Below are 11347 nucleotides of genomic sequence, written 5' to 3' on the forward strand. Positions count from 1 at the left end.
AGTGAAAGGACTGAATTGGTCGCTGTTCATCATGTTTGTTCATCAGGTTTCAGTAAAAGGAAAAGCATCTCGCTAACACATTGCTCATTCAGAAACAAGGACTAACACCATATGCAGGAAAGGTGGAACTACTGAGGTTTACCATCATTTGCCTACACTGCTAGCGATTGATACACCACACAGTCATACAAAAAAACTCTGAGTAAATCTGACAGCGAGTCCTGGTGGGCAGCTGATATGGATTTAATGACCTTTTTCATGTTTGCTCAAGTTTTAAAGGCACACAGACACACACTCTCAGCTGAGAGTAAATAACATTTATAAAAAACATATTTGTATCAAACATACACAACAGTCACTGAGATGAACTCAACTTTTTGAAAAGAAAATTTAGGCACAGAGAATTTAACAGAGATAATTCACTCTGCTGCTCTATTGTGATTTAAAAGGAATGTAATTTAAAGTTAATCATAATCCAAGGCTTTTCAGTTCATTTTGCCACTCAAACAGGTGCTGAGCACTGGTTATGAATATGCATCAGCTCATTAACATGTCGGCTTTGATTTGATCAATTTACTATTTGAAACTATTTGTAGAAAATACAAATCTAAGATGCTGCCACTGATGTGTGACATCATGTATTATTCAGCCCATAGAGCCGCTATGAACTCACAACAACAGTAATTATAATAATAATTCAAAGAAATATGTTTACCTTTCATTGAAAGGTAAAAGTAGACCTAAGCATATACATCCATTTGTACATACAAAGTGATCATTAACATCTTTGGTATGATACACTTGCCAAGCAGCTAATTACAATTAGTTACAACAATTAGTCTTGTTTTTTAGAGGTGTCATAGAACGCATGTATTCATTCATTTTTTAGCTTAATATACTACCCAGACAAAAAATGTGTCACCTTTCATGTTTAAGGTCGAAGTAATTTCAGGCTCCTGCAGATGGCGTTGCACAAGGATGATCGGGCAATAAATACCTGTGGGGTGTGCGACGGGATTCACAGATTGAGAAGATGTGGTACAGTGCACTAAATGTCTTGTTGGATGTGAGGAAAATGGGCTGCAAAGCAGATGGTAATGACTGGTAAAAAGGAGTGACTGCATATGGGTGTGCCAAAGGCCATAGTGTAGCTGAATGTGCAGGAGTATCGAAGCATGGGGTCATACGGATCTACCAGCAGTGGCAAAAATCCCAGTCTACAAGAAATTGGCCGGAATACAATACTGATGGACAGAGACTGCCGGTGAGAGCCACCTACCCACCCAGAGAGCGCAAAGGCAATTGTGCTCTCTTAGGCTCCAGCTGCTGGTAGCATTACCAGGGATTTGAACCAACGATCCTCGGGTGATAGTGGCAGCACCATAGTCCACTGGACCAGGCTCATGATTAATTTGATAAGCTCTGGTGTACAGCAAGGTGCCATGACGGCTCATGCAAAATCAATAAGTCTAGTCACAATCTTAACATGGCACTGCAGCAAGACCATTGTAATTATTTGTTGTAATTATTATTACAGTTAGCCTGGCTAGCTGCTAGACTATGGTTAGCCTTTAACCTAGCACATTTCTCTGCATTTGCTGCTTCGTGCACAACTGGCATCAAAGCTAAAGCGAAGCTGTGCTCAGAAACCAGACATTACATATTTCACAATATCTAGAAGTCTGCAGGTGATAAGTTGCTCTCCAGTGTTACTGATGCACATCAGTAGAATGAATTGAAAGTCTCCAAAAACTACAAAATAAAAGAAAGTCAGCATATTCCCAGGACGATGCCGCTGCATACTGCCATGCCGCCCTCTTGGACTAGTGCAAGAATGTTGGCGCATAGAAAATCAAAAGTTATGTTTGGGGTGGGGTGGGTGAAACTGACCTGTTTTACAACTGTTTAGGATACAGGATTCGCATCTGAATGTGAAGACAACAGGGTTTAAGGTTCATGGTATGTTTCCATTCTAGTGCCCCTTTAAACTGCTTACTCTGTACTCTGTATAAACACTCCCATCACCAGCAGAAATGTGTGCAGACATGGAAGCAGAATCAGGAATGTTAGAGCCTGACCAACACAACTGGTGACAGATCAGCTCAAGAAGCACCAGTGTTGAGATGGTTGCCAGGAATGTTTGGCTTCTTTGTTGTCTTGTTACGGAATCCAAGCCTACGAATCACGATATTCAGCATTTCACACTCACATCCATATTCGAAAGAACCCCAGCACTACTGTGAGACACGTGAACACTGACCCTGCAGGAAAGGCAGATAAATAAAACAAACAAATCAGAAAAATGTTTCTTCTAGACAATCCTGAAACAGAGCGACTAGTCTGATCGTCACACTTGGACAATCAGTCCAAATGAAATTCAGCGACAAAATCTAGCCTCTGACATGCTAAAAATTTATGTAGGGGAATGTTGTAGTGTGAGCTTTTCTACCAGAAGCAGCCAGTGAGCATCAGCCAATCGCAAATCAGCCAGTGAGCATCAGCCAATGAAAGGTCAATTGGGTTAAGGAGGGTTATTGGAGAAAACCTTTGTAAATACTGGCCCAGGCTGCTGCTCACCACCAACCTCAGAGTCAGAATTAAATTAATGGCGGCTTTCTTCTCTTTCACCAGCGACGGCTACTAGTGCTTTGTGACATTATGGGCCCAGTGAATGGAAGTGGCTCCTCTAGTGTAGACTAAACAATTTTCTAAGCCTGGGCTGCGAAAACCTTAAGATCTATAAATGTGATAAAAGCTTAAAAGGGTTACCAACTTCAGTGAGATGATTGTGGAGAGATTTCCAGAAGACTAGAGTTAGACCAGACTGTAAGTATCAATTGTTCATGGAAATTTCTTAGAGCTTAATGACTAATTTGAACCACAGCTTAATGCTATGTGTGTGTGTGTGTGGGTGGGTTATACCCCTCTAGCCCACACCTGGCATTAGGCAGTTTATCTGCTCCAGAGAGTCCTATTCTATTGGCAATACCTTTCCTACAGGCACTAGACAAGCAGTGTGTGTGCATTCGCACTTCTGTGTCAGAAATGGGTGCAACTTAAAGTAGCTGAAAGCATTCATTAGAAGGGGTGTCCATATGTGTGTAATATCAGATGTCCTCACTAAAAGGAGGCAATTTGTAATCATCCATCCAGTCAGATCATTCTCAAGTTGAATCAAGTTTGTTTAGTAAGAGCAAGTTAAACTGGTGGGGGAAAAAAAACGGTTACCTGCTAGGTATTTGATACTGTCTAATTTGTGGGATTCCAGCATGGTTTTCAGACCGGCCACTTCTGTGTCGATTTTCACATTATTCCGCATCACATGACGATCTTGCTCTGAAAGCTAAAAAAAGAGAGAACACCTGCAACACCATCTTTCACACTGAGGTAAATAAGATGTTTGTGAGACATATACAGTATATAAAGAATGTATACATCTATCAGCCATAACATTAGCATCTCCTTCTTGTCTCATATCATAATTTCCTCCTTTATTTTCTCTCCCCTATGTGCTGAGCTGCCCCCAGCTGTCTGTTTGCTGCTGAAACAAGTCCATTTATTGGATCCTATCATGCTATATTACCCCCCCCCCCCCCCCCCCACTCTTCCTAACCCCTTGTCTTTTTCCCCCCATTCTGTTTTCTTTATTTATGTATTTACAAATGCAAAAGTGATTACCATCTCCATCATCTCATTCCTTGTCTCCAGGAGCCTCTTTTCATGCTCTGCTTTCTGAAATGCAAGCAGTACCATTACATAAAAGTACCAACTTTATTTGTATTATTTTACACTGATGTTTGTAGCATTTCTCCTCTGGGTTTTAAATAAACAAAGGACTTACCATCTCCTTCACTTGACTTTTTTCTAAGTTCATGTCCAACTTGTTGTCCAAGCGAACCTTGTTCATCACATCCTAACAGTGCAGAATAAAAGAGGTTAAAATTACATCATGACTCAATGTCAAGTTAAGTTGCAGTACAGTTAGGGTTAGGGCTACGGCTGCAACAAACAACTATTTTGATTGTTGAATAATCTATCGATTATTGGAACGATAAATCGATTATTCGGATTATGAATAACTATTAATTAATTATTAATTCGATTTTATGTAGCTCTCAACTTTTAAATGTGGCTTCTTTTAGGGGTTGTTTTATATATTTGCTAACTAACATATACATAAAACTGTAAGAATTTTAAAACAAGGATGCACAAAGCAGCAGCAGTAAAGTATTACAAAACTAAATAGTTTTCCACAAATTATTCAAATCAGCATAAAAGAAAAGGGAGGGAGGCTTCCTTTTTTTTTAGTCTATTAGTATTTTATTACCATTACTGCTTAGTTTGTATTTGTGACTTTTACTTTGACACGGTCAGGCCGGACTTTCGACCTCTGCGGTGCAACCAGCAAGCTGATTGGCTCTTTTTGTTGAAGGGCGGGACTTCAGTAGCAGCAGTGGTAAAAAAAAACTCCATACTGAGATCATAACATTTTGGGCATTGATACGTGCTGCATGTGCATTATTAATCGTTATTAGCCAGCGCGATGACGTCACCAAACTCATTTCCACCCTGTCCATCATAGTGTATCTGCTGTAAATTCAGCATCACAACCTTAACATAACTGGTTCATTAAGGTTAGTATAAGGCATGACTGTAAGATTTAACCATACTTTTAATTAGGGGTATGCCGATCTGATGCTCAGTGTGGGTATTGGTCCAATACTGGCCAAAATCACAAGATCAGATATCAGAAGAGTAAGAAAATTCTAAAACAAATTCTAAGAAGTAATATCATAGCCAATCCATTAGGCTAAGCTCAATGGTTCAAGCCTACAAGGCTATTCCATGCTTCATGACTCAGGATTATAACTTAGAAAGGGGGAGGGGGATTATAGTCTTTAAAAACAAAGCATTCAAATATGTATACGTTTAATGAAAACATCTACATTCTGTTAATATGTACATCTCAAATTAATACATATTTGAGTAGCCTATGATTCCTTAAAAATAACATTTCACATGTGTGACTGACTGCTACAAATTCTTTGTCATTTTAAAGGGAATAACTGACAGAAAATCACAGACAATTGGCTTCTATGGGGTCTCTGTGGCCTCTAAGGGTTAAGATAAGGGAACAGATGGTATCGGATTAGTATTTGTATCAGTAGATATTCAAGGTTGCAGTATCAGTATCAGACATTAAAAAGTGGTAGTACTTTTAATGGGAACGTTAATGGCACGTGTAGCAAGATTGTCCACAATGGGGAGCTATTAGTACTCAAACTGCTTGACAGTGTTTGACCTTGTTTACTTTTACCCTGTTACTAATCATTGCCAATTCCCCCCTTTCATGTAACCCCCACCAGTCTGGGAGAGTGAAGGCAAAAGTTCATACGTCACTGAACAGCTGCCTGTGTGTTAATGAGAGCAAGGTCAGTATAGCTTTACAGGATGAGGGGAACTTCTTTCCACTCAGAAAGCAAGCGGTCCTGTGATCTCAGTGTTCTCTACTGACGGCTGTGGCACTGCTGAGAAATGAACTCAGTCTCATTAATAGTTTGAAACTATCTGGGCCAGTTGTGCAATTTGGGAGGTGTATTTACAGAAGACGGGGCGATAATCGGAACCAGTTGGCTTATAAAAATAAAAACAAATATCCACCTACACCGAGCTGTATCTTCAGCTGCGCAAGCTCCACCTTTATCCTCTGTAGAAAAACATACACACAACTGTTAAAATAGTTAAAAGGATTAACGGTATTTAACATTTTAAATAACAAAAGAAAACTCATATCTGTATGACTGTGTTTTAAAACCCATTTATTTCTATTCTAATGCTACACTTATAAAACAAACCTGCCTGTAGATTCTTTTTTAAAAGGTCCCAACAACCAGACACAGCACTTACTTCATTCTCTGTCAGTAACGCAGAGAATTCACTTTTTTCCAAGATGATCATGTCCTTTTTCACTGCAGTAATGTGAGACATGACCTTCTGCAACATGATTTCCTGTGAGAAAAAGAGTGTCTCTGAGTATTAGGAATCCAAATTTAGCATGTAACATATCAACGCATCCTTTTTTTTTTTTGCTTTTATGTTTTAAAAAAAAAACATTTGATGTGGATCAAACAGATCATAGGTACATGTCAGGGCATTCCGTAAAGATCTCATAGATCTTTATGAATCTGATAAATCACAGTTATGTCAGGACATTATGTATGAATCTAGGACACTAAATCTAGGAGTTAGGACACTCCATGAAAACCTTTGTCTTTTCTAATATATTTACATGTCTGGACATTTGATCTTCACTTGAACAATACTGGGATATGGAAGTAATATACCTAAACACATACAAAAGAAAAAAATATTTGCAATAAGCATTTGTAAACTGCAATAAAGTTAGGACATCTCAACATTTCTTACTTCTTGAAATGCTTAAAATTTGAACCAGGTGCAGCAAATCAGCTGCAGATAATTAGAACATCGTTAGATGGGATTTTGGAGGAGCCTGTCTTATTTAAACCTCAGATTGATTGGTGTATTGTCTCCAACAATCCTAACATGTCTAAAAAATCTACAGGTAGCTCTTGTTACAGCTGAAGTCAAAATACATATCTGCCATCGGAAAGAAACTATGCACGCTTGATTTTCATGGGAGGTGTGCAAAGAGGAAACCCTTGCTGTCAAAAAAAACATCATTGCAAGACCAGGACATCAGGAACAATGTACTTTGGACAAACGAATCCGAAGTTGAATTATGTAACAGAGGACATGTTTGGCATAAATCCAGACACAGCATTTGAGCACAGGAACCCATATCAACTGTGAAGCATGGGGGTGGAAACATCATGGTTTGGGGAACTACTAGGAACTAGAAATTCCACTAGGAATTCTTTATTGTGTCAGAAGGCGCTTGACTAAAATGTAAGACCATCTGTCTAAAAACTAAAGCTGAAACGTCACACAGCTGAAAGACTTCTGCATTGAGGAGTGGGGAAAACATTGTCCCAGAGACTGTCAGAGACAACATAGACAACGTCTAACTGGTTGTTTTTTTCCTCTTTTTCCCCTCACAAGAAAATGCCATTTCTATTAATAACATTTTACAAATAATTAATAATTAAATACTTTTTTTCCAATTTTGTGTGTTAAGTTACTTTACCTCCATCTCTTAAGATCCAATATCCAGATGTTATATAAAAAAAGACTTTTTCATGGGGTGTCCTAACTTTTTCACATGACTGTATATGCATAGTTACATGTTAGGACATTCTTTATAGATCTAACAGATCACAGTTACATGTCAGCTCATTCAGTCGCTTTCAAGAAATTAACTGAAAAGCAGACCACAAAATAATGGTAGAACTTTTACTTGCTGAGTCTTTGTGACCATATCACTGTACATGATATCCATGTTAGAGTTAGTTGTGTTGACCAGCATCTTGACGATAATCTCAGCCTGCTGGTCTGTAAACCCTGAGTGGAAACAAAAAATACAATACCAGTCATTAGCAACTTTTAATAACAGATTGTTGGTCAGGGTCTGTCAAATCAGACCGACAACTTCTAATGTATATAAGAAAAAATATGAAATCAAAATGTTCTAACCACTGTCCTCCATGAGCCGAACCATCGCATGTGTATCAAACATGAGCTTTTTGTGGCCCGACTTTTCAAGGTCTCTCCTACCCAGGTCATACTGCATGGCTTTGTTGGAGGTGCTCAACCCTGGAATTAAAGATTTACAGGACAGATATGTTAGTATGGTATAACAAAAACATGCATATCTAAGAAGCTGCTTTTAAATCCTTCTCATTAGGATGCAGGCGTCACTCTCGAATACACTGAGATATCATCTTTCCCTTCTACAACATTTGCAAGTCATGTTGAAAACCTACAAATTCCATGAACATGTATGATTTTGAAGTATATAAAAGTATTAGACTACCCAAAAATATAATGCAAGTAACAATAAAAACAGCTAGTCAAGCCCTCAATGTTCCTTCAGAGACAAATGACAAGCGTAAAATACTCCTAAAAAAAACACACAACACTTTTCTGGCTGTATTTTTGCTCAATAAATAAATGCAAAACCGATCATTTCTGTTTAACAGGGTTCTCTTTATCTGTTTTAGAACTTGTGCTGAAGATCTGATCACATGTGCATCACGTGTTTTTATACTGCTAGACCCACTAAGATGGAATTGCTGGAGCAGCCGGTTATGACCCAGGCCCAGAAGATCTGACGATCTAAGCGGGTTATGACATCCTAAGTGTGTTTTGAGAATCCAGCTCCAGCCACATCCCCAACCCTCTCCTGGAGTCCCCTTTTCCCTTTACATTTGAGTCTTTTACTACTTTGGCACACTCACTTCACCTCAGGAAGGGCTGATTAGTTCAGTCAGGTGTGTTGGGAGTGGGGAGAACACTAAAATGTGCAGGACTAGGGGTACTTGAGTACCAGAGCTGTCAGCCACTGGTGTTACAGCACCGTTAACATTATGCATTATGCTTATAGAGATGTTAATCTGGCAGTGCTTCCCAGCTGCAGCCACTGTACAGTTTACTGTTACACCTTCATTCATCTGAAAGAGGATGTAGCTGAATTATTATCTAGCTATTATGTAGATCTACTGCATGTTTCTACAAAGGTGCAGGCACATGTGGACATGTGGCCCATAGGAGGCGCTTCAAACTCCTCTAATGCTGCGTTTAAGAACGAGTGAGTGGATTCATCCAGATGTTCAAGGGCAAGATGTTTAGGAGCAGCTATTCCAGTCCATGAACGCTTTAAAAGCTATTATAACCAATTGTATCTACTCATAAATAGGCTGTGGGGGTTTCTGGCCCATTTGGGACTGACCTGTACATGGTGTGCATCACAGGGTTACCCTAAATCATCAGTACCCTGAGAGCTGATTTAGCACTGAGGGCTTAGGAAAGTTTAGTGAGGTTACCTCTGAACAACAGCCACCGCAGGCCTTTCAGAATAGACACGCTCTCCGTCCCAGGGTAAGGCTGCGTCCTACTAAAAGGAGGTCCCAAAGCAAAAGTAAGGTGCGTTTTCGCTTTCTGGAAGAACAGAGACGGCTTGAGAAACGTGGACGACTCCTGTCGAAGCTCAGCACTGTGTTCCTCCACACCCAGCGCTTGAGGCGGTGGAGGGGGCAGCTCTGCTCGAACGTCCCGCCTCAGAGCAGCAGCGCGGTCCCGTGTAGCCCTCAGTCCCCCGCCGGTCAAACTGCCACAGACTAAACAACACCAACAGCGTTTATTTACGCCCGGTAAAAGCTGCAGCCTCCGATGGGAAGGTTTCACGAGCATTGTTCAGTGTTTTGTGCCACTGTTCTGGTAAATCATGAAGAGGAAGGAGAGGTTCACCAAACTTCGTCCTCTTCGACAGAGCACCACTTCCTGCTCCGGGGGGCGTGAGAACAAACGTCATCACACAGTGTTTACAATAATAATAATAATAATAATAACTACAAAATAACGTAATTTAAATATGAATTATTCACAGAACTAATCTTTAATCATTTATATGAAGATTAGCGTTTCCTCCCATTATTAGGTTTTTTAGTTTATGTTGAAAAACAAAAGGATGAACAATAAACGAATGGACTTAACATTCATTCATTGGATTAACACACTCCTTTATAGGGGTACTCCAGGGGGTACTATATATATATATACAGTACAGTCCACTGATACTGTGATGGCCACTCGTTTGTCTTTAGTTAGCTGATTGGTTCTTGCCATAATATGAATTTTAACAGTTGTCCAATAGGGCCGTCGGCTGTGTAGTAACCTGACTTCTGCACAATACAACTGATGGTCCCAACCCCATTGATAAAGCAAGAAATTCCACTAATTAACCCTGATAAGGCACACCTGAAAAAAACATTTCAGGTGACTACCTCTTGAAGCTCATTGAGAGAATGCCAAGAGTGTGCAAAGCAGTAATCAGAACAAAGGGTGGCTATTTTGAAGAAACTAGAATATAAAACATGTTTTCAGTTATTTCACCTTTTTTTGTTAAGTACATAACTCCACATGTGTTCATTCATAGTTTTGATGCCTTCAGTGAGAATCTAGAATGTAAATAGTCATGAAAATACAGAAAACGCATTGCATGAGAAGGTGTGTCCAAACTTTTGGCCTGTACTGTATATATATATATATATATATATATATATATATATATATATATATATATATATATATATATTATTTTTTTTTTTTTTTTTTTTTTTTTTTTTTTTTTATAATATATTTTTTTTTTACTATCTATACTAACTACCTACTAACATTTAATGCTCCAGATCTAGAAAACTTACCTTACTGTACACATTAGTCCTGAAATTAACAAATGATCTTTTGCTCTATTACATATAGTTCAAAATGTTGCAGTCAGGTTATTAACGAAGAAATGACCACATCAGGTCAGGATTTTTGCACTGTCCCCCTGTGCATGACAGCGTACAGTCCGAGCGTAAACAGGGTTTAGCATTCAGCAGCAGCTGGACTGTGGACTGAGGCTCTACATGATTGTGCTGTAAATGCAGGAATGTAAATAAATTTTATTTATTATAACAGCCTTTAAAATGCCACATAAATAAAAGGTACACACTGTTACTAATCATAATAATAATCATCATCATCGTTATCATCATCATCAACAGCAGAACCAGTAGTAATAATCAAAATAAAGACGGAATCATCTATCTATGTTTGTCACTTTGGAAAGAGAAGCCCTTTGCCAACTTATTATTGGCTTTAGTACAAACCTGAGGCATATAATGACTGTGAATACCTGAAGCCTGTCAGTAACAGTAGAGTACAGTGTAGCTGTGTAGTGTCTCTGCAGTTTACAGCTGCACTGCTTTGACCAGTCCCTATACTTAATACATCTGTTTATTGTCCAATTTTTGTGTCTGTATCTGTTGTCACATGTTTATTACCCTGTAATTACACTGTACTGTTGTGTATCTGTACTTGGTTTAGCCACTAGGAGCCCCAAGATATATACTTTCTATTTTAAACTCTGCCTTCTTGCTGCATTTATTTGCTTACATTTTTAACAGCTTTTTTTAATTTACTAAGCTTTGTTCAGCCTTACAGTTTAAATATGTCATTGTGATCTATTTTTTTTCCTTAATGCTATGTTTTATCACAATTTTCCTTGTTGTGATTCTTTCCAGTGTTTTGCTCAGCTACTCTGTAAATGTAAGATATGTTTTTTGATTCAGTGAAGCCAGTAACTATCCTTTTTTCCCCTTTGATAAATTATTTAACAAGGAAAAGAACTACATTAGGTACTACTTTTTACCTTTGATTTTAAGAC

General features: G+C 38.7%; 1 protein-coding gene across 1 annotated transcript; it reads right to left on the reverse strand.

Moving 5' to 3' along the window:
• Nucleotides 1-233: 233 nt before the first annotated feature.
• Nucleotides 234-9390, reverse strand: mcur1 (mitochondrial calcium uniporter regulator 1). The gene is made up of 9 exons (XM_072688101.1): nt 8961-9390; nt 7612-7731; nt 7376-7479; nt 5908-6009; nt 5666-5707; nt 3842-3913; nt 3679-3732; nt 3229-3343; nt 234-2261 (listed from the first exon to the last, which is right to left on the reverse strand). Exons 1-9 carry the CDS (start codon nt 9325-9327, stop codon nt 2206-2208), a joined length of 1032 nt encoding a protein of 343 aa, XP_072544202.1. The 5' UTR covers nt 9328-9390; the 3' UTR covers nt 234-2205.
• Between the last annotated feature and the right edge of the window lie 1957 nt (nt 9391-11347).

Source organism: Salminus brasiliensis, chromosome 9, assembly GCF_030463535.1.
Source record: "Salminus brasiliensis chromosome 9, fSalBra1.hap2, whole genome shotgun sequence".
NCBI lineage: Eukaryota > Metazoa > Chordata > Actinopteri > Characiformes > Bryconidae > Salminus > Salminus brasiliensis.